Consider the following 20,265-nt stretch of genomic DNA (forward strand, 5'->3'; position numbering starts at 1 on the left):
AACACGTGTGTGGAAAAAAAAACACGAATGGCACAGACGATGGGTGAAGCCGTCAGGAAGAAGAAGAAGCATGTTGTCCCGTGCCATGTGCTTTGCGAAACTTCAGGACAAGTTTTTAAACGTTCCTTATACAATGCATGACGCGCGACCAAGGCTTCCCCCATCTCTCCGGTCGCATTGCCGAACGATTGGGTTGACATTTCTGTTTTTTTTTATTTCTACACCTGCCACGTAGCGCTAGTTAGGACTTTAAACAATCGAAAAAAGGTGACGCTCTCTGTTTCTTCTCGTCTAGTGCGTTTGGATGTGCGTCACCGTGGGAGGGGCGTATCGTTGTGTGGCGGAAGCGCAGAAACTGATATTTGTTCGTAACCGAGCCGGTTTGGTTGGGTGGAAGTGATGCATCCTTACTGATACAAAACAAAACACGAAATAGAAAACAAATTTAGCAAAACTAAAATAAACCTTTCAACAAACCACGTACACAGCTAGTAAAGACTTATACAATGTTACATTATTTATTATAAAACGAAAGCAGTTTAAGCTAAGCGACCGCAGCCAATGAATGGAAGTAAGAAATGCTTATAAAAACAAAAGAAAAACAAACCAAGATAATGGAAAATAACAATACACAACCGTCTTATCGAATGCGATATGTGTTAGTATGTTTTTTCTTTGAATTATTTGTCGTACACTTTGATTGAGAAATGATTTACGATCGAAAAGTTAACAAACAAACCAAACGTGCAAGTGCATTCGTATCACACATTTTCTTTTATTTCCCATACTGATTATCACAGCACAAAATAATGCTTTTGTAATAAACGATATGTTAGACTTGTGTATACCTATGGTTTATTAATCGAATAATCATGACTTAACCGTTGCTCATAATCTAATACAACGGATGAATAATTTATTTATGTTATAAAAAGTCTATTTTAATTTTATTGGATGGAACTTGCATTGCTATCATACACAAGATCGAGTGGCCAATATGAATGAGCAGAATAAACAACTAACGACAACTAACGCAAATTCACGATCCTACGAAGCAAACAAAGCACACTTAGTAGAACGTATTCGAGCAACTCGATGGCAAATTCTCAAAAACCAACTTTTCGTCACCAAACAAGTTATTTCTCCTGTGATCATGGATGTTAAACTTTCATATAAAAGAGATAAGATTGAAGCCTTCAACGACTAGTAGCAATCAAATATTCTATTGTCGAACGTTTTTGTTAGATGATGCAATTGCACTTGCAGAAGAGACAAAAAGGGCGATCATGCAAGTACCGGTCCGGGAAGCGAAATTATGAATGTGGAAAGTAAAGGTTGAACGAGTAGGTAGGATACGACAGTATCTGGTTTGATAGCAACTGGATCTGCGGACGACTGCAACCGTTGGCAAGAAAATTAATGATAGCAAAGGGATGATGCGCCATTGTTTATGTGCGTATGCAATGTAACGAAATTTATAGCATTTTGCGTGTTTGTTACCAGTGATACTTAGAAGTGTATGTGTGTGTGTGTTTTTTTTTAAATTATACGATAAAAATCTACACACATACCCACAGATACTAAATCAAATAGTTCTTACAGATGATCGACGTTGATAATTCCAATCACTTTTCGTGTGGGTAAAATAACGCTGAAAAGTTTCTCACCACAAATAGTTAACACAGCTCAAACGTTACATGCGATTGGACCTTCTATACAGATTAATGTCCTCAAAGGCAATTGGTGGATTGCCTGAGAGGGACACTGTTTAACTTCTACTTATACATTTTCTCAACAGAATTCCTTTCGCATTTGCATGGAGGTGCATCCATAAAACATTTGTTCGCGTGGCTCGAGCAACACAGAGAAGAAACTGAGAATAAACTCCAAAACAGATGCTTCTACAACTACAATTATGTAATAGAAAAATTCAAATTTATCTATGAACCAGCCAATGACAATTTCAATAAATACTGCAAAACGAGTTGAAGTAGAGTTTTCTTTAGTAAAAGGGTAGTATCCCATTAACACAGTTTGAATTTGGGTTTCATTTGATTTCGTTGGGTTCCCTTCAAAGTGCGTCATATTTGAATGGTTTTTTAGATGATATTTTAAGAGTAGCAACATTTTTTCAAAAAAAGGAAGGATGTTTAAGAGTAGCTGTAAATACTATGAAATACGGAATGACTTTTTTTTTATTAATAGACTATAGCATAAATATGACATCAAAGCAGTGCTAACATTAATACGGAAATTTGTATTTATTGGTTATGGTATCTCTGGCCAATTTTATTGTTTCAAAATGGCTCTGTTGGAATCTCATATTTTCTTCACTGTCTACAAGACAGTGAATGTCTGTCTTCTGAATGCGATCGAGAGTCGAGTTTCTAATCAGCGTTCGCGGACCCCCGACGGGTCATCATTTTTGTTGATTTCAGCGAATAGTAGTCACCATGCCAATGATACCAAGTCAATCCCAGCATTTTCTGCACGACAGGTTGTTGGTAATACTTTCCATTCAAATGACTGCAAAAAAATTAGAAGATGTATTAGGTAGTTGAGAATAGAAACCAGTGGTGACTTGATTTTATTATTGAGTGTTCGCTCACCAATAAACACAATCACCAGTATCATGTGTCCTAAACCACCATCCTCCTTGAAGTTGGGAAGCACAATTTTGATTCGGGCGTTTATCGTTATCCCTATCGTACGTAGAGAATGGCATGTCTACGTGGAATTTAAACGAGTTTCCCGCCGTGCCCGAATATTCTCCCAGCTGTTCGAGTACGTAGTTTTCATCTTCACTTCCGATCTTAAAGTCATCGTAAAGCGCATGCTTAATTTTTCCATCGAAGTCTTCGAGCACAATGAGCAATTCGTGTTTCGCGGATCGGATCATTTGGTATAGTGGCTGCAGTCCAATCCAAAACTCCCCTTCTTGGTGACCAAAACCATTCTTGTATGATTTCCAGTTGCGATAAAAACCAATCGATTCGTTAACCCGTTGCTGTATTGTGGTCCATGGATTATGCAAAGTACTTATTCCCAAATCTTGCACATATTTGTCTAAACGATGCATTGGAGATTGATGTAGAAGGTTCAGAATCCCGATATCAACTTTTTCTTCCAAACGTTCCGCTATCTGGGAACTGTTATCGTAACGTTCCTTCATGCGAGATTCAAGCACATCCACTTTTGTATGCAGATGGCGCATCATGTCGAGAAACTGAGACGAACTGGTTTCGATTTTCGTTTCGGTTTGGTTTATTCTAGTCATTATCTGTGAAGTACTATTCTCGAAGCGCTTCTCCATGCGAGACTCCAATGCATCCATACGTGATTCCAAGCGTTCCAAAATGCTAGTGATCTGCGACAAGCTGCTCTCGTAACGATCTTCCATTACAGATTGAAAGTCCCCCAAATGTGCCAGCAATAACTCGAACTGGAATCCTCCTATGTCGTTATTAACCTGAACACTGTCACAGCGGCACTGGTTCGGCATTTGCACACCAAATGTAAGTACAAAAATTGCACTTAAGATGTTCATTTCCAATACTTTGAGTAGATTTTCCAAACTTCTAATGTACTTAACTAAACAGACGACCGTTCTCAAACACTTACGATCGCAAACTGATGGTCGTTGTAAAGTGACCGTCTCCGAACGAACAGAGTAGGCTTATCACTTAATGTGTCCGGTTAATACCAGGTTTTACGGAATTCTATTTTTTCTTTGTTTATTACTTTATGCTGCTTAACGATAACGTCTGAAAGCTGAAACGATTGGTCGATGTTCTTCAATTGAAAGCTGTTAGTGTTTTAAAAATTGGTGTATGATCTGCAGAGTCAAACACTTTTACCTAATCGATCAGAATCATGTAGGTTACCAAATGAGTTGCACTTGTTAGTTGTTATTATTTACGACGTTCTGGGTGTTTTTTTTTATTGTTCATTACAATGGCTGGTGTCGTGGCTTGATTCATTAATATTTACTACGAACGCTTTTTGACCAAACTCTTTATGGAGGTACTGTTACCATCTGCTGAAGCTGTTACATGAGTTGTTGCTTACGGGTAATGAGCCGTCTGCGGATCATCATTTGGCTTGATTTCAATAAGTAATATTGTGCATGAATATTTTGCCAATATACGCCCGTTTCTTCCTCGTACGTTGGTTTTCGCTTTGTCCAATTCGTTGGGGGCCCATTGAAATTTGAATGTTTTCCATCATGCAAAGATCCGATTCCTTGAACCGGTGCAGACTTCTGCTGTTGCTGCTGCATTCATTTGTGTAATTGTCGCATACAGCTTAAATCGTCGAACAGCTCCTCGCTATTTCTTCTTTTTACAGTTTTGGATTCGGCAAAGAATAACGATCTTTCAGAGGCTCGTTCATGGTTTCTTGTGAAGCATCGTGTTTATATTTGTATGTAGTTACGGTGGCTAGACTTTGATGGAGTAACTAGAATTCTTTTCTTTTCTGGTCAGTTTTTGTAAATTCTCGGTAGCCGATCAGCTATGATCCTTCTGGGGGCGGACCAACCACGGATCATCATTTTAGTTGATTTCAGCGAATAGTTGTCACCATGCCAATGATACCAATTCAATCCTTCCATTTCGTCTACGTTCGGTTGATGGTAGTACTTTCCATTCAAATTACTGCAAAAAAAATTAGAAGATGTATTAAGTAGTTGAGAATAGAAACCAGTGGTGACTTGATTTTATTATTGAGTGTTCGCTCACCAATAAACACAATCACCAGTATCATGTGTCCTAAACCACCATCCTCCTTGAAGTTGGGAAGCACAATTTTGATTCGGGCGTTTATCGTTATCCCTATCGTACGTTGAGAATGACTCGCCAACGTGATTCTGGAACGAGTTTCCCGCCGTGCCCGAATATTCTCCCAGCTGTTCGAGTACGTAGTTTTCATCTTCACTTCCGATCTTAAAGTCATCGTAAAGCGCATGCTTAATTTTTCCATCGAAGTCTTCGAGCACAATCAGCAATTCGTGTTTCGCGGATCTGGTCATTTGGTATAGTGACTGCAGTCCAATCCAATACTCCCCTTCTTGGTGACCAAAACCATTTTTGTATGCATTCCAGTTTTGGAAAAAATTAACCGATCCGTTGAAACGTTGTTGTATCGTGATCCATTGGCTATACAAACTACTTATACCCAAATCTTGCACATATTTGTCTAAACGATGCATTGGAGATTGATGTAGGAGGTTCATAATTCCGATATCAATCCCCCCTTTTTCTTCCAAACGTTCAGCTATTAGTGAAATGTTATCGTAACGTTCCTTCATGCGAGATTCAAGCACATCCACCTTTGTGTGCAGATGGCGCATCATGTCAACACACTGAGACGAAATGGTTTCTATGCGTCTCGCGACATTGGAGTCAGCCACCTTTATTTGGCGATCGAAGGTATCGATAATCTGTGATGAATTTTTCTCGATTTGGTTAGCCAAACGAGATTCAAATCCATCGATTTTTCCTACGTGTTGGTTCATCTTAGTGATAATTTGCGATGCACTGTTTTCAATCCGATTTTCTATGTGCAATTTTAAATCGTCAACTTTTCCTTCCCATCGTCTCAGAATGTTGTTGTTAGCTTTGTACCGATCGTCCGCAAGAGCTTTAAATGCGTCAATTTTGTGTGCCACTTGCTCGAAGCGGTTTTCTGCATGAGATTTAAATCTATCGGCTTTCGCTTCGGTTTGGTTTATTCTGGTCATTATCTGCGATGTACTATTCTCGAAGCGCTTCTCCATGTAAGACTCCAATGCATCCATACGTGATTCCAATCGTTCCAAAATGCTAGTGATCTGCGTCAGGCTGCTATCGTAACGATCTTCGATTGCAGATTGAAAGGCTGCCAAATGTGTCAGCAATAATTCGAACTGGAATCCACTTATGTCGTTATTAACTTGGACACTGTCACAGCGGCACTGATTCGGCATAAGCACACCAAATGTAAGTACAAGAATTGCACTGATGATGTTCATTTTCATTTTTTTTTCTATACTTTGTGTAGATTTTTCAAACTTCTAATGCACTAAACCAAACAGACGACCGTTGTTTAACACTAACGATCGCAAACTGACGATCATTGTAAAGTGACCAACTCCGAACTAGTAGGGTAAGCTTATCACTGAAAGTGTTCTAGATTCCAATGATATTCGGAATTTATTTATGCTTTTTCTTTGTGCTGCTTTACCTTGAGCTGCTATTACCTTGTGCTGCTATTACTATGTGCTGCTTGGTGATAACGTGGGAACGATGGGTCGAAGTTCTACAACTCATATCTGTTTTATTTTATATGACACAGCAGCCCTAAGTAGGACAAGGCCTCTCTCCGTAGAGAGTTACTGTGATCGAAAGACGGTGAAATATAGATCGGTGGTCAGCCGTTCGTAATACCGGAGGTTCGTAATACTACGCCATGGGCACGCTCACTCATAACTGTTAGTGTATTGAAAGTGGCAATGGCTGTAAAACTAGGAAAAGTATATAGCAAAAAGGTTTCATTTATAAACATATTCCTGCATATCCGATCACATCCTGCCTGATGCACTGAAGCGAAGTTGGATCGTGATCCATCCTTCTTCGCGGGCAATGTCAGGTTAGTAGAAAAAAAGCTCTCTACGATAATTTCCGCTGTTGTCGATGCGTTCTGCTGTTTTTTCAAAGCCCTTTTTTACGTTCTTTTCCAACTCATCTGCCATTAGAATGAATTGTTTGTCCATGTGAGGTTACAACGTGTTTCCATGCTCTTCGATTGTTTTGTTCATTTGTGCTAAAGTGATCTCCAAACGATTTTCAATTGCGTCGAGTTTTGGTTCCATTCGTTCCATCCTATTGAAAACGTTTGCTTCGAATCGTTCCGAAAAACTTCACCTCCTCAGTGGTCATCACCTCCTCAGTAGTCATCACCTCCTCCGTAGTCGTATCTTCCTCCGTAGTCGTCACCTCTTCAGTGGTTGTCGCCTCTTCCGTAGTTGTTGCCACTTCAGTAGTTGAAGCTGATTCAAATATTTATTTTCCTTAAAATTTAATAACAGCTCATTCAAAACTATCCTGGATCGTTTGACAAGTGAGCTCGCGACCCGCTTTCTTAACAAAGCCAAACAAAAGCCATGTGCGTGCAATTGATCTAGCCTAGTACCGGCAAAGAGCAGCTTGATATGGACGAACTGGCCCTGAAAACTGTGTATCAATCGATTGGTTGGTCAAAAACTTGTTTTTGAAACAAACGCCATTGTTTATGTGCGTATGCAATGTAACGACATTTATAGCATTTTGCGTGTTTGTTACCAGTGATACTTAGAAGTGTATGTGTGTGTGTGTTTTTTAAATTATACGATAAAAATCTACACATATACCCACAGATACTAAATCAAATAGTTCTTACAGATGATCGACGTTGATAATTCCAATCACTTTTCGTGTGGGTAAAATAATGCTGAAAAGTTTCTCACCACAAATAGTTAACACAGCTCCTACTGTACAGATTAATGTCCTCAAAGGCAATTGGTGTCATGTCCGAGAGAGGCAATGTTTAACTTCTACTTTTACATTTTCTCAACAGAATTTATTTCGCATTTGCATGAAAGTACATATTTAAAACATTTGTACGCATGGCTCGAACAACACAGAGGAGAAAATAAGTATAAACTCGAGAAAAATGCTTCTACAACTACAATTATGTAATAGAAAAATGAAAATTTATTTATCCAACAGCCAATGAATTGAAAGGGTAGCCCGAATTCACTTCACATTTGAAATTGGGTTTCATATGATTGCATTGGGTTTCCTTCATTGTGCGTCATATTTTGAATTGTAATCGGGTAAGATTTGGGTTAATCTAATCGGTAGCTAGACTTTGATAGAGTAACTAGAATTCAGTAGTTGCGTCGACGTAGTCAGTAGACGTTTCCCAACTGGATTCGCTTTTGTCGATTTTGTCAATTCTCGGATACTGATCAGCTATAGTCCTTCTGGGAACGGATCTTCTACGGATCATCATTTTAGTTGATTTCAGCGAATAGTAGTCACCATGCCAACCATGCCAATTCAATCCCTGCATTTCGTGCACCTTCGGTTGTTGGTAATACTTTCCATTCAAATTACTACAAGAAAAAATGAGAAGATGTACTAAGCGTTACTAAATTGTAACCAGTGGTGGCTTGGTTTTATTAAAGTGTGGTAGTCGCTCACCAAGCAATGCAATCACCAGTATAACGGATCCTAAACCACCATCCTCCCTGAAGTTGCGAAGCACAATTTTGATCTGGGCGTTTATCGTTATCCCTATCGTACGTTGAGAATGGCATGCCTACGTGTTCACGGAATGAGTTTTCCACCGTGCCTGAATATTCTCCCAGCTTTATGAGTACATAGTCGTCATCTTCACTTCCGATCTTAAAGTCATCATAAAGTGCATGCTTAATTTTTCCATCGAAGTCTTCGAGCACAATGAGCAATTCGTGTTTCGCGGATCGGATCATTTGGTATAGTGGCTCCAGTCCAATCCAATACTCCCCTTCTTGGTGACCAAAACCATTCTTGTATGATTTCCAGTTGCGATAAAAATCAACCGATTCGTTAACACGTTGCTGTATTGTGGTCCATGGATTATGCAAAGTACTTATACCCAAATCTTGCACATATTTGTCTAAACGATGCATTGGAGATTGATGTAGGAGGTTCATAATACCGATATCAACTTTTTCTTCCAAACGTTCAGCTATCAGGGAAATGTTATCGTAACGTTCCTTCATGCGAGATTCAAGCACATCCACTTTCGTATGCAGATGGCGTATCATGTCGAGAAACTGAGACGAACTGGTTTCTATGCGTTCTATTCGAGATTCAAATCCATCGATTTTTGCTTCGGTTTGGTTTATTCTAACAACAACTAACTGGTTTATTCTAGTCATTATCTGTGATGTACTACTCTCGACGCGCTTCTCCATGCGAGACTCCAATGCATCTATACGTGATTCCAAGCGTTCCAAAATGCTTTTGGTCTGCGACAAGCTGCTCTCGTAACGATCTTCGATTACAGATTGAAAGTCCGCCAAATGTGCCAGCAATAACTCAAACTGGAATCCTCCTATATCGTTGTTGACCTGGACACTGTCACAGTGGCACTGATTCGGCATAAGCAAACTAATTGAAAGTACGAAAATGGCACTTAAGATGTTCATTTCCAACGCTTTGTGTAGATTTTTCAAACTTCTAATGCACTAAACCAAACAGACGACCGTTGTTAAACACTAACAATGGCAAACTGACGATTGTTGCAAAGTGACCTACTCCGAATGAATATGGCAAGCTTATCACTCAATGTGTCCGGGATTCCCCTGTTTTTTTTAATTTAATTCTATTTTGTCTTTGTTTATTACTTTTGCTGCTTGATGATAACGTCTGAAATCTGGAAGGATGGGTCGATGTTCTTCAATTGAAGGCTGTTAGTGTTTTAAAATCAGAATCATGTAGGTTACCAAATGAGTTGCACTTGTCAGTTGTTATAATTTATGACGTTTTGGGTGTTTTTTTATTGTTAATTACAAGGGTGGTGTCGTGGCTTGTTGCATTAGTAAGAACTACGTACGTTTTTTTGACAAAACTCTTTATGGAGGTACTGTAACCATCTGCTGAAGCTGTTACACGGGTTGTTGTATACAGGAAATAAGGTATTTGCGGATCATCATTTTGATTGATTCCAATAAGTAATATTGCGCATGAATATTTTGCCAATATACGCCCGTTTCTTCTTCGTCCGTTGGTTCTCGCCACATCCAACCTGTAGGGGGTCATTCAGAGTGGAATGTTTTCCATTCAAATGGCTGGAAAAACAGGAATGGTGGATAGTAAAAAACTTTCGTGTTATAAACATATTCCTGCATACCCGATCATGCAAGGATCCGATTCGTGGAACCACCACCACGCACCGAAGCACAATTTGTATCGTTGCGGCGGGTGTTCGTCGCAATAGACCCATATCCATCGAAACGACGTTGGATCGTGATCCATCCTTCTTCGCGGGCAGGTTGCTTGAACAAAAGCTCTCTGTTAGCGCTGCCAGAAAAGTTTAAACATATTATCAAAGAAGGCTGAGTAAATAAGATAGAATAGGTCAGCCAAGAAATAAGTTAGTTGCAAGGAAGACTTTGAGAGAGGAGGTTGGAATAGTATTTTTTTTAGTTGATGGTTTGATGGTTTGATGAAGGCTTGAAGGTTCGAAGGTTGACGTGAAATATAGCTACCATTTGAACTATCTACTAAAAACAGCTATTTCGTTATTTTTCGAGATAACACTCTCTATGATAATTTCTGCTGTCGACGACGCCCGTTTGTTTTCCAACTCATCTGCCTTTATTGAATTGTTTTTCCATATGGGATTGCAGCGTGTTTCCGTTCTCTTCGATTGTTCTGTTGATCTGTGCTAAAGTGATCTTCATCCGATTTTCGATAAGCTGTTCCCGTAACGACTTTCCATACTTGACTCAAATTTTGTCAAGTGCGCTAATAACAACTCGCACTGGAATCCGCATATGGCGTTACCATGCTCGTATTTATAACACCGATACGGAGGCGTCGTAAACACAACATAGGCAAGTGTGGAAAACCCTTTCAGCTTATACGTTTTTATTGATAGATGTTGATATTGATGGAATATTTATAAATAAGAAACGATCGATTTACAAGAATGTCGAACACGAACTGAACGTCGCCACAAGGACTCTAAGAATGTAGTGATATTTTTGTTTTTTTTTTAATCATTTTCTTTCCATGATGAACAGAGTACACCTTAACCTTCAGGTCTACGACCAAAAATACCTACGTTAACATACGACCGCCTACCCGGGTAGGCCATACGTTTTGTATGGGGGTTTGCATTTTGCTGTGCTTCAAAGCTAACATCTTTTGTTCTAGATGCCGTAGTGAGTTGAAATTTTCAGTAATGATACTTAAGAATGTTTTCTAACACATCCCATTCAAATGATAATATTAAAAATTCGATAAGTAAGTAATTTTTTCATTCAAATATATTTTATCCCATAGATCTACAATCGCCAACTCTGTAAACCATACATTTTCCATAAGTTATTGTGTTTGTTTATATTTCTTAAGTTTCTGGTGAAGTAACTTCTTGGTGCCTTCAACATTTTTGCTTATAAATTGAAGTTTCAAAGATGTAGAAATATTTTTCTATTAAATTTTACGTTTTGGAAATGTTCATGTTCCTCAGTAAATTCAGTGGCATATCTGAAGGAAATTCTACATTATACATTGTTACATCTGATATTTAAGCCTTAACATTTTAAAACTTAGCTCATATACATAAATTCGATCGTTTTGTTTCAAACGATAACAGTTTCTTTTGTATTTAATTCAACCCGTTGCATCATGATTTTCTTGCAATTAAAAAATTATTATTTTGTGTAGCAAATGATGAAAGTTCACCTAGAATGCTTTCGATGCCGCTGTGTGGTCCAAAATGTAGCATAATTTGCATATTTGTAGATCGTCTTTGAGTTTATCTCATTACTAATTGTTCGAGGAGTTCGAGGAGTAAAACAGTCTTTCATAGTGTGTCTTAGATAAATTTGGATTGTTTTCAATATAAATATAAAAAGAAAAACCCGAGGGGCACCTCCTTTCACCTACTGGTGGTTTGTCTTGGTACAGAAAAATATAAACTCTCGTACAAAACGTATGACCTACCCGGGTAGGCGGTTGTAGATTTAAGGGGTATAAATCGAAAAATGGTGTAAAAAAATACTTAGAATAAAAATAAAAAGTCGGTTTTCGGCAGAATGATAGAGAACATGTTGCTTGAGGCATTCCAGGAATTTCGATTCGATATAACTGTTCAATTCGAAGTAATTGCAAAATAAAAGGGGAAAACTTACCCAGGTAGGCGGTTGTAGATCTGAAGGTTAATAGTATACCATTGTGGGGTTTTACCGTTTAATTTTGTTGTTCTTATTATGGAAATAGAACAAGCGACTTGAACTTCTGCGATACTCAAACGTTTTGCCGAAAAGTTAAATACGTAGCAGATAAAGAAGGCAGTAATCGTAGCGTTAAATATACCTTGGCCCCAAACAAATTTAGAACAACAAATTGGCTAGGATATTTTTGCAGAATTCTTTTGTAAGCATCAATTACGATTGCTATTTTTGTCATTTGGCTATATTAATATAAATCTTCCCGTGAGTTTCTCTTCAGATTGAATATGAGTCTTTCCGGGAATCGAAATTTTATCAAAATTTGCAAGATTTGGCTGCGCTTCTTGGATATTTATTAAATGATTTGTTTCATGTTTGACTTTCGGTGTAATCCTCTAAGTAATTTCTATCCGGTTGTTGCGGAAGATGACTCCTCACTAGTCGTTACCTCGTCCGCAGCAACGACTGTATCAAGTTTTTCTTCCAAACGTTCTGCTATTAGGGAACTGCTATCGTAGCGATCCTTCATGCGAGATTCAATTACATTCATTTTTGTGTGCAGATGGCGCGTCCTGTCAACAAGCTGAGATGAACTGGTTTCTACACGTTTCGCGACATTGGAGTCGGACACCTTTATTTGTTGATTGAAGATATCCATAATCTGTGATGAACTATTCTCGATTTTGTTAGCCAAACGAGATTCAAATCCATCCAAACGAGATTCAAATCCATCGATATTTGTTACGTGTTGGTTCATCTTAGTGATCATTTGCGATGAACTGTTTTCGATACGATTTTCCTTACGCAATTGTACCGTGTTTACTGTTCCAATCGTCCCAACGTGTTCCCATCGTCCCTGATTGTTGTTGTTAGATTTGTACCGATCGTTCGCAAGAACTTCAAATCGATCTTTTTTGTCTGCCACCTGCTCGAAGCAGTTTTCTGCATGAGATTTAAATCCGTCGATTTTTGCTTCGGTTTGGTTTATTCTAGTCATTATCTGCGATGTACTATTCTCGAAGCGCTTTTCCAGGTACGACTCCAATGCATCAAATTTTCTATTCAATTGTCCTAATATGCTCTCAAAACGATACTCCGTCATATGTTTGAACGCATCTACTTTTTCTCCCATGTGATCGATATGTTTTTCCATGCGTGATTCCATTCGTTCCAAAATGCTTTTGATCTGCGACAAGCTGCTCTCGTAACGATCTTCGATTACAGATTGACAGTCCGCCAAATGTGCCAGCAATAATTCGAACTGGAATCCACCAATGTCATTGTTAACTTGGACACTGTCACAGCGGCACTGATTCGGCACAAGCAAACCAAATGAAAGTACGAAAATGGCACTTATGATGTTCATTTTCTATACTTTATGTAGATTTTTCAAATTTTTAATGCACCAAACCAAACAGACGACCGTTCTCAAACACTTACGACCGCAAACTGACGAGGCCGGCTCCGGACGAGCAGGGCAAGCTTATCACTTAAATCTTTTTGGGAATTCCAGGTTTTCATGAATTTATTTATATTTTTTCTTTGATTATTACTTTGTGCTGCTTGATGATAACGTCTGATCGTGGGAACGATGGGGTTCGAAGTTCTTCAATCAAAGGCTGATAGTGTTTTGAAAATTCGTGATTGTTCTGAAGAGTCGAATACTGTTACCTAGTACACAATCATGTGGGTTACCAAATGAGTTGCAATTGTTAATTGTTATTATTTATGACTATTTGGGTATTTTTGTATTTTTCATCAAAGTGGTTGGTGGCGTGGCTTGTTTCATTAATATTTACTACGAACCCTTTCATATAATTCTAGTGAGGCACTGTTACCATCTGCTGAAGCTGTTATACGGGGAATGAGGCGTCTGCGGATCATCATTTTGCTTGATTTTAATAAGTAATATTGTGCATGAATATTTTGCCAATATACACCCGCTTCTTCTTCGTCCGTTGGTTCTTGCCACATCCAACCCGTTGGGGGTTTATTGAAATCGGAATGTTTTCCATTCAAATGGCTGCAAAAACAGTAAAAGTGGATAGTAAAAAGTTTCATTTTATAAACATATTCCTCCATACCCGATCATACAAGTATCCGATTCGTGGAACCACCATCCTGCCTGACGCACCGAAGCACAATTTGCATCGTTGCGGCGGGTGTTGTCTTTGTCGTACGTTGAGAATGGCTTTCCCTCGGATTTTCGCAATAGGTCCTGTGTGATCCCGGTGAAATTTCCTAGAAGTTTTATTTCGTAATTTTCGTCCTCACTGCCGATCGTAAAGGCATCATAGTGTGAATAGACGATTTCGCCATCGAAACCTTCGAGCACAAGAAGTAATTCATATTGATCCCACATAGTTTTCTGGTATAGGTTCTCCAGTCCTAACCAAAATTCTCGATGATCACCAAAACCATTTTTATACTCATTCCAGGTACGATGGAAATTCACAGACCCATCGAAACGACGTTGGATCGTGATCCATCCTTCTTCGCGGGCAATAGCAGGTTGATTCAACAAAAAAACTCTATGATCATTTGCGATGCGTTCTGCCTTGTCTATGCGTTTTGTTGTATTTTCAAAGCCCTCTTTTACGTTCTTTTCAATCTCGTCTGCCTTTAGAATGAATTGTTTTTCCATGTGAGATTGCAACGTGTTTCCGTTCGCTTCGATTGCTCTGTTGATCTGTGCTAAAGTGATCTCTAAACGATCTTCGATGCGTGATTCAATTTCGTCGAGTTTGGCTTCCATTTGTTTCATCCTATTGAAAACGTTTGCTTCGAATCCTTCCAAAAAGCTTGATATTTTCGATATGCTGGTCTCGTAACGACCTTCTATGCGGGACTCAAATTCCGCCAAGTGCGCTAGTAACAACTCGAACTGGAATCCGCATATGCCGTTACCATGCTCGTATTTATCACACCGATACTGAGGCGCCGTAAACACAACATAGGCAAGTATGAAGAACACTTTCATTTTATACGTTTTATTAGTAGATGCTGATATTGATGGAATATTTTTAAACTAACAAACGACTGATTTCCAAGGATGTCGAACACAAACTGAACGCCAGCGCAAAGAGGCTAAACGCAGACGACGAGGACAGTCTTATCACTTTCTAGAGTATATTTCTTTTTGTTTTGATATTTTTTGTTACATTCTCTGTCCATTATGAACACTGTACTGATAGTGTCATATTTTTGGGTTTTCCCATTTAATGTGGTTGTTGCTATTTATTTCCTTTCAAGCAACTTCTCCATTTGGGCTACACATAGTCTATGCCACAACATCAAATAAGGAGTTGGCCGTCGTTGTGGGGTCAACGTCGTTACTGGGTCGACGGCGTGAACGTCTGGAATACTGGCTTCCTCGTGGCGCCACTGGAGTGATCTGGGAGGGAGAGATATCCCACCTCCCGTAAACTATCAGAGTGAAACCTCAGCTGCCAAGAGTATGGTAGTGAGCCGCAGACGCAACGCACCTCGTAAGGTATTTGTAATCCTGAGAGCAGGTATCAAGCCCTCTGGTCGGAGGTTAGGATGAATCTTATGTCAACGGACAGGAACGTGAAGACGTAGGGCGTGTTTCAGATGGGACTCACTCTCCTTTATGATCACAAAAAAGTCGCTGAAGTCGAGATATATGGGTGTTCGGTTAGCTCCTGGACCAGGGCAATCTTGACCAAGACCGACGCGTAGGCCGAAAGTGACCCCCGGCTACGAAGGATTTGAGACATGGGTTCTGCACCGTAAAAAAATAAATAAAAAAAAAACAACGCAGGTGACGTCAGCATGCAAGTGCAGTAAGTGAAGTAAACTACTCGTAGCAAACCAATCATGCCGGAGCGTGGTATTGCGGGTCGGTTTCAGCAAGGAAGGAGAGGATATCAAGAAAGAGTAGTGATCCAGGAAGGTACAATGTGCCTTCACAGGAAGTCGGCATGGCCAAGAGGTGTCAGAACTAGTGAACTAGTTCATAATATCCAGCACCATGTATGAGAGTAGCTGTAAATGATGTAAAATACGGAATAATCAATTTATTTTTGGATAATGGACTTTTTCAGGAATAAATATGGCATCAAGGCAGCGCTAACATTAATCTGGAAATTTGTATTTATTGATCATGGTAAATTTGATCCATTTTATTGTTTCACAATTTCTCTGTTGGAACCTCATATCTTCTTTACCGTCTGCAATACAGTGAATGTCCGTCTTCTGAATGCGATCGGGGGGCCGATTTTCTAATCAACGTTCGCGGACCCCCGACGGATCATCATTTTAGTTGATTTCAGCGAATAGTAGTCACCATGCCAAGCAAACCAATTCAGCCCCTGAAGTCTCTGCACCTTCGGTTGTAGGTAGTACTTTCCATTCAAATTACTGTAAGAAAAAATGAGAAGATGTATTAAGTATTACTGAATTGAAATCAGTGGTGGCTTGGTTTTATTATTGAGTGTTAGCTCACCAACTGCTGCAATCATCATGTGTCGTAAACCACCACCCGCCTTGCAGTTCCGAAGCACAATTTCGAGCCGGGCGTTTATTGTTATCCCTATCGTACGTTGAGAATGACATGCCAACGTGATAGACGAGCGAGTTTCCCGCCGTGCCCCAATATCCTCCTAGCTGTTTGAGTACATAGTTTTCATCTTCACTTCCGATCTTAAAGTCATCATAAAGCGCATGCATAATATTTCCATCGAAGTCTTCGAGCACAATGAGCAATTCGTGTCTCGCGGATTGGGTCATTTGGTATAGTGACTGCAGTCCAATCCAAAACTCACCTTCTTGGTGACCAAAACCATTTTTATATGCATTCCAGTTTTTGAAAAAATCAACCGATCCGTTGAAACGTTGTTGTATTGTGGTCCATGGGTTATGCAAAGTACTTATACCCAAATCGTGCACATATTTGTCTAAACGATCCATTGGAGGTTCATATGGAAGGCTCATAATCTCTTTATGTACTTTTTCTCCCAAACGTGCAGCAATTGGGGACCTGTTATCGAAGTGATCCTTCATGTGAGATTCAACTACATACACTTTTGTGGGCAGGTGGCGCATCATGTCAAGAAACTGAGAAGAACTGGTTTCTATATGTTTAGCGACATTGGAGTCGGACACCTTTATTTGCTGGTTGAAGGTATCGATAATCTTTGATGAATTATTCTCGATTTGGTTAGCCAAAGGAGATTCAAATCCATCGATATTTGTTACGTGTTGGTTCATATTGGTGATCATTTGAGATGTACTGTTTTCGATACGATTTGACATACGCAATTTTACCGTGTTTACTGTTCCAATCGTCCCAACGTGTTCCCATCGTCCCGGAATCATATTGCTGGATTGGTACTGATCGCCAGCCAGAACTTTAAATCCACCCATTTGGTGTGCCCCTTGCTCGTAGCGGTTTTCTGCATGAGATTTAATTCCGTCGATTTTTGCTTCGGTTTGGTTTATTCTAGTCATTATCTGCGATGTACTACTCTCGAAGCGCTTTTCCATGTAAGACTCCAATGCATCAAATTTTCTATTCAATTGTCCCAATATGCTCTCGTAACGATACTCCGTGATATGTTTAAACGCGTTTACTTTATCTGCCATGTGATCGATATGTTTTTCCATGCGTGATTCCATTCGTTCCAAAATGCTTTTGATCTGCGACAAGCTGCTCTCGTATCGATCTTCGATTACAGATTGACAGTCCGCCAAATGTGCCAGCAATAATTCGAAGTGGAATCCACCAATGTCATTGTTAACTTGGACACTGTCACAGCGGCACTGATTCGGCATAAGCACACCAAATGTAAGTACAAGAATTGCACTGATGATGTTCATTTTCATTTTTTTTCATTCCTTTGTGTAGATTTTTCAAACTTCTAATGTACTAGACCTAACACACGACCGTTTTCATACACTTACGATCGCAAACTGACGATCGTTGTAAAGTGACCGACTCCGAACGAGCAGGACAAGCTTATCACTCAATATGTCCGGGAATTCCAAGTTTTTCAGAATTTCATTCTAAGTTTTCGTTGATTATTACTTTGCTGCTTGATGATAACGTTTGAACTCGCGAACTATGGGTCGATGTTCTTCAATTCAAAGCTTAGAAAATTTGTGTTTGTTCTGAAGAGTCGAATACTTTTACTTAGTCGATCACAATATGTAGGTTACCAAATGAGATAAACTTGTTAATTGTTATTATTAATATAATCATCATTCGCCCGGCACGAGACGACGAGGAGCTCAGCGAGCTCGGTGGATGGACCAAGTGGAGCAGAACCTGCGAGACATCGGATGCGACCGGGGTTGGAGGGCTGCAGCCATGGACCGAGCTACCTGGAGAACGATTGGTGACCAGGCCATGTCAGCACGACGTGCTCAACTGCGAGCGGGCCATTGAAGAAGAAGGAGAAGAATCATCATTTTGCTTGATTTCAATCAGTAACTCTTGTGTATGAGTGTTTTGCCATTATTGTATTTTTGGGCCGTTTTCTTCTTCGTCCGTAGGGTTTTCGCAATTGGAATGTTTTCGATTCAAAAAGCTGCAAAGACAGGAAAGTGTTATAATAGTTTCGTTTCATACACAACCGCGAGTACAGCCTTGTTACTTTCTAGAGATTTTTGTTTTGTTTTATATTTTTGTTCCATTATCTGTACACGATGAACAATGTACACGCTGATAGTGTCTTCTTTGGGGGTTTTACTATTTTATTTGGTTGTTGTTATTGAGGAAATTAAGCAAGCAAGCAAGCTGATAGGAAAGTAGTAATCGTACCGTTAAATTTGGCTTGCCCACTAACGGAAAGACTGGAATAGAATAAATTAGGATTGTTAATTTTGACTTTTGGCTACAATCTTTCCCACAATCGAAAATTATCAGAATTACAAAGATTTTGTTGCGCTGGATATTCGTGGATATTTATTAAATGGTTTGTTTCGAAAGGACCATGCTTGACTTTCGGTGTGTTCTTCAAAGTAATTTCTATCCGGTTGTTGTGGAAGACGACTCCTCTGTAGTGGTCGCCTCTTCCGTGGTCGTTACCTCCTCAGTAGTCGTTGCCTCTTCAGTAGTTGTTGCTTCCTCCGTAGTCGTTGCTTCCTCCGTAGTCGTTGCCTCTTCCGTAGTCGTTGCCTCTTCCGTAGTGGTGACCTCCTCCGTAGTTGTCGCCTCTTCCGTAGTTGTTGCCTCTTCAGTGGTTGAAGCAGCCTCGGTTGCGGCCGTTGTAGTTGAGTCGGCTTCCGTCGTTGACGACGCCTCTACTGTCGTTGAAGCGACGGTGGTCGTACGATGTCCGAACGGTGGTCCCCACCACCAGGGTCGACCTCCTCCGGGGCCTCCGTGGTGCGGTGGACGAGGACGCCACGGTGGGCTGATCGGTGGAAACCTTGGGTTCGTCCACCAATGATCTCGGGGGGAAGGTCTGAAAAGGCCTATATCGACCTTTTCCGGCTCGGAATCGTCTGAAGAAGAGGAATCACTATCGGCACTGCTCTCAGAAGATGAAGAACTACTGCTGCTAACATCGCTGTCGGAATCGTCTTGTGTGTGCGGTGGTGATGGTGGTGGGGGGCCTGGGCGTGGCCGAGGACCACCGGGACGAGGGTCGGCAGATTGTGCAGCCGTAAGTCCCACCGCAAGTGAGGCGACTGCCAGGAAAATTAAGGACAACTTCATCGCTACGATGTTCAGTTCGAAGCTGGATGAATGATCTGTTGAAGGTATCTGCTGAACGATGGTCGTTATATACGGTTAAAAGAGGGTTGCAACAAATTTTCCAAACATCAGAAAATTGCCATTTGAATAAATAGTATGTTCACCTAAATGTTGATCAAACACAATTTGCAATATTTTGTTTGATGGTTTCATAGAGCGACCATACAGGGATCATTTACACATTATCAATCGATTGGTTGGTTAAAAACTTGTACTACTTCAAGTGAAAGTCATAATTTATTTATTTCCGTTGTTGATAATCATCGTGACAGTTTCGGTTTGATGATTGATCCATGCATTCAATTATCATTTTTAATAAAATGACTTTCAACATGTTTGTTCCAGGTCCGTGAATAAACCATTTTCACTCTAAACCCATCAAAACATTGACACAACTGGGAATGCATCGGAAAGGGCGTCATTATGCAAACATTTCAATTCCACTATAAAGAACCGCGTTAGGTGAGCGTTTAGAGTCATTCTCGTTCTGACCATCGTTCCCGGGAAAGTCACTCGTTGACCAACAAGTTGGTCACCACGTTGAAACAACAAGGCTCATCAAACCCATCGAAGCAAG

At 40.0% G+C, this 20,265-nt stretch overlaps 1 protein-coding gene across 1 annotated transcript; it reads right to left on the reverse strand.

Moving 5' to 3' along the window:
* Positions 1-2,387: 2,387 nt before the first annotated feature.
* Positions 2,388-3,502, reverse strand: LOC131294369 (angiopoietin-related protein 7-like). The gene is made up of 2 exons (XM_058322418.1): positions 2,712-3,502; positions 2,388-2,526 (listed from the first exon to the last, which is right to left on the reverse strand). The coding sequence occupies exons 1-2, from the start codon at positions 3,500-3,502 to the stop codon at positions 2,388-2,390; spliced, it is 930 nt and encodes a 309-aa protein (XP_058178401.1).
* Between the last annotated feature and the right edge of the window lie 16,763 nt (positions 3,503-20,265).

The sequence above is a fragment of the Anopheles ziemanni genome, chromosome 2 (assembly GCF_943734765.1).
Source record: "Anopheles ziemanni chromosome 2, idAnoZiCoDA_A2_x.2, whole genome shotgun sequence".
NCBI classification, from domain to species: Eukaryota; Metazoa; Arthropoda; class Insecta; order Diptera; family Culicidae; genus Anopheles; species Anopheles ziemanni.

Bases quoted from the DNA above. Each gene is read 5' to 3' on its own strand.
- LOC131294369 (XM_058322418.1), bottom strand. From the start codon at position 3,502: ATGCCGAACCAGTGCCGCTGTGACAGTGTTCAGGTTAATAACGACATA. The intron at 2,527-2,711 runs GTACGATAGGGA...ATTTTTTTGCAG, and splicing joins GTAGACATGCCATTCTCTAC to TCATTTGAATGGAAAGTATT.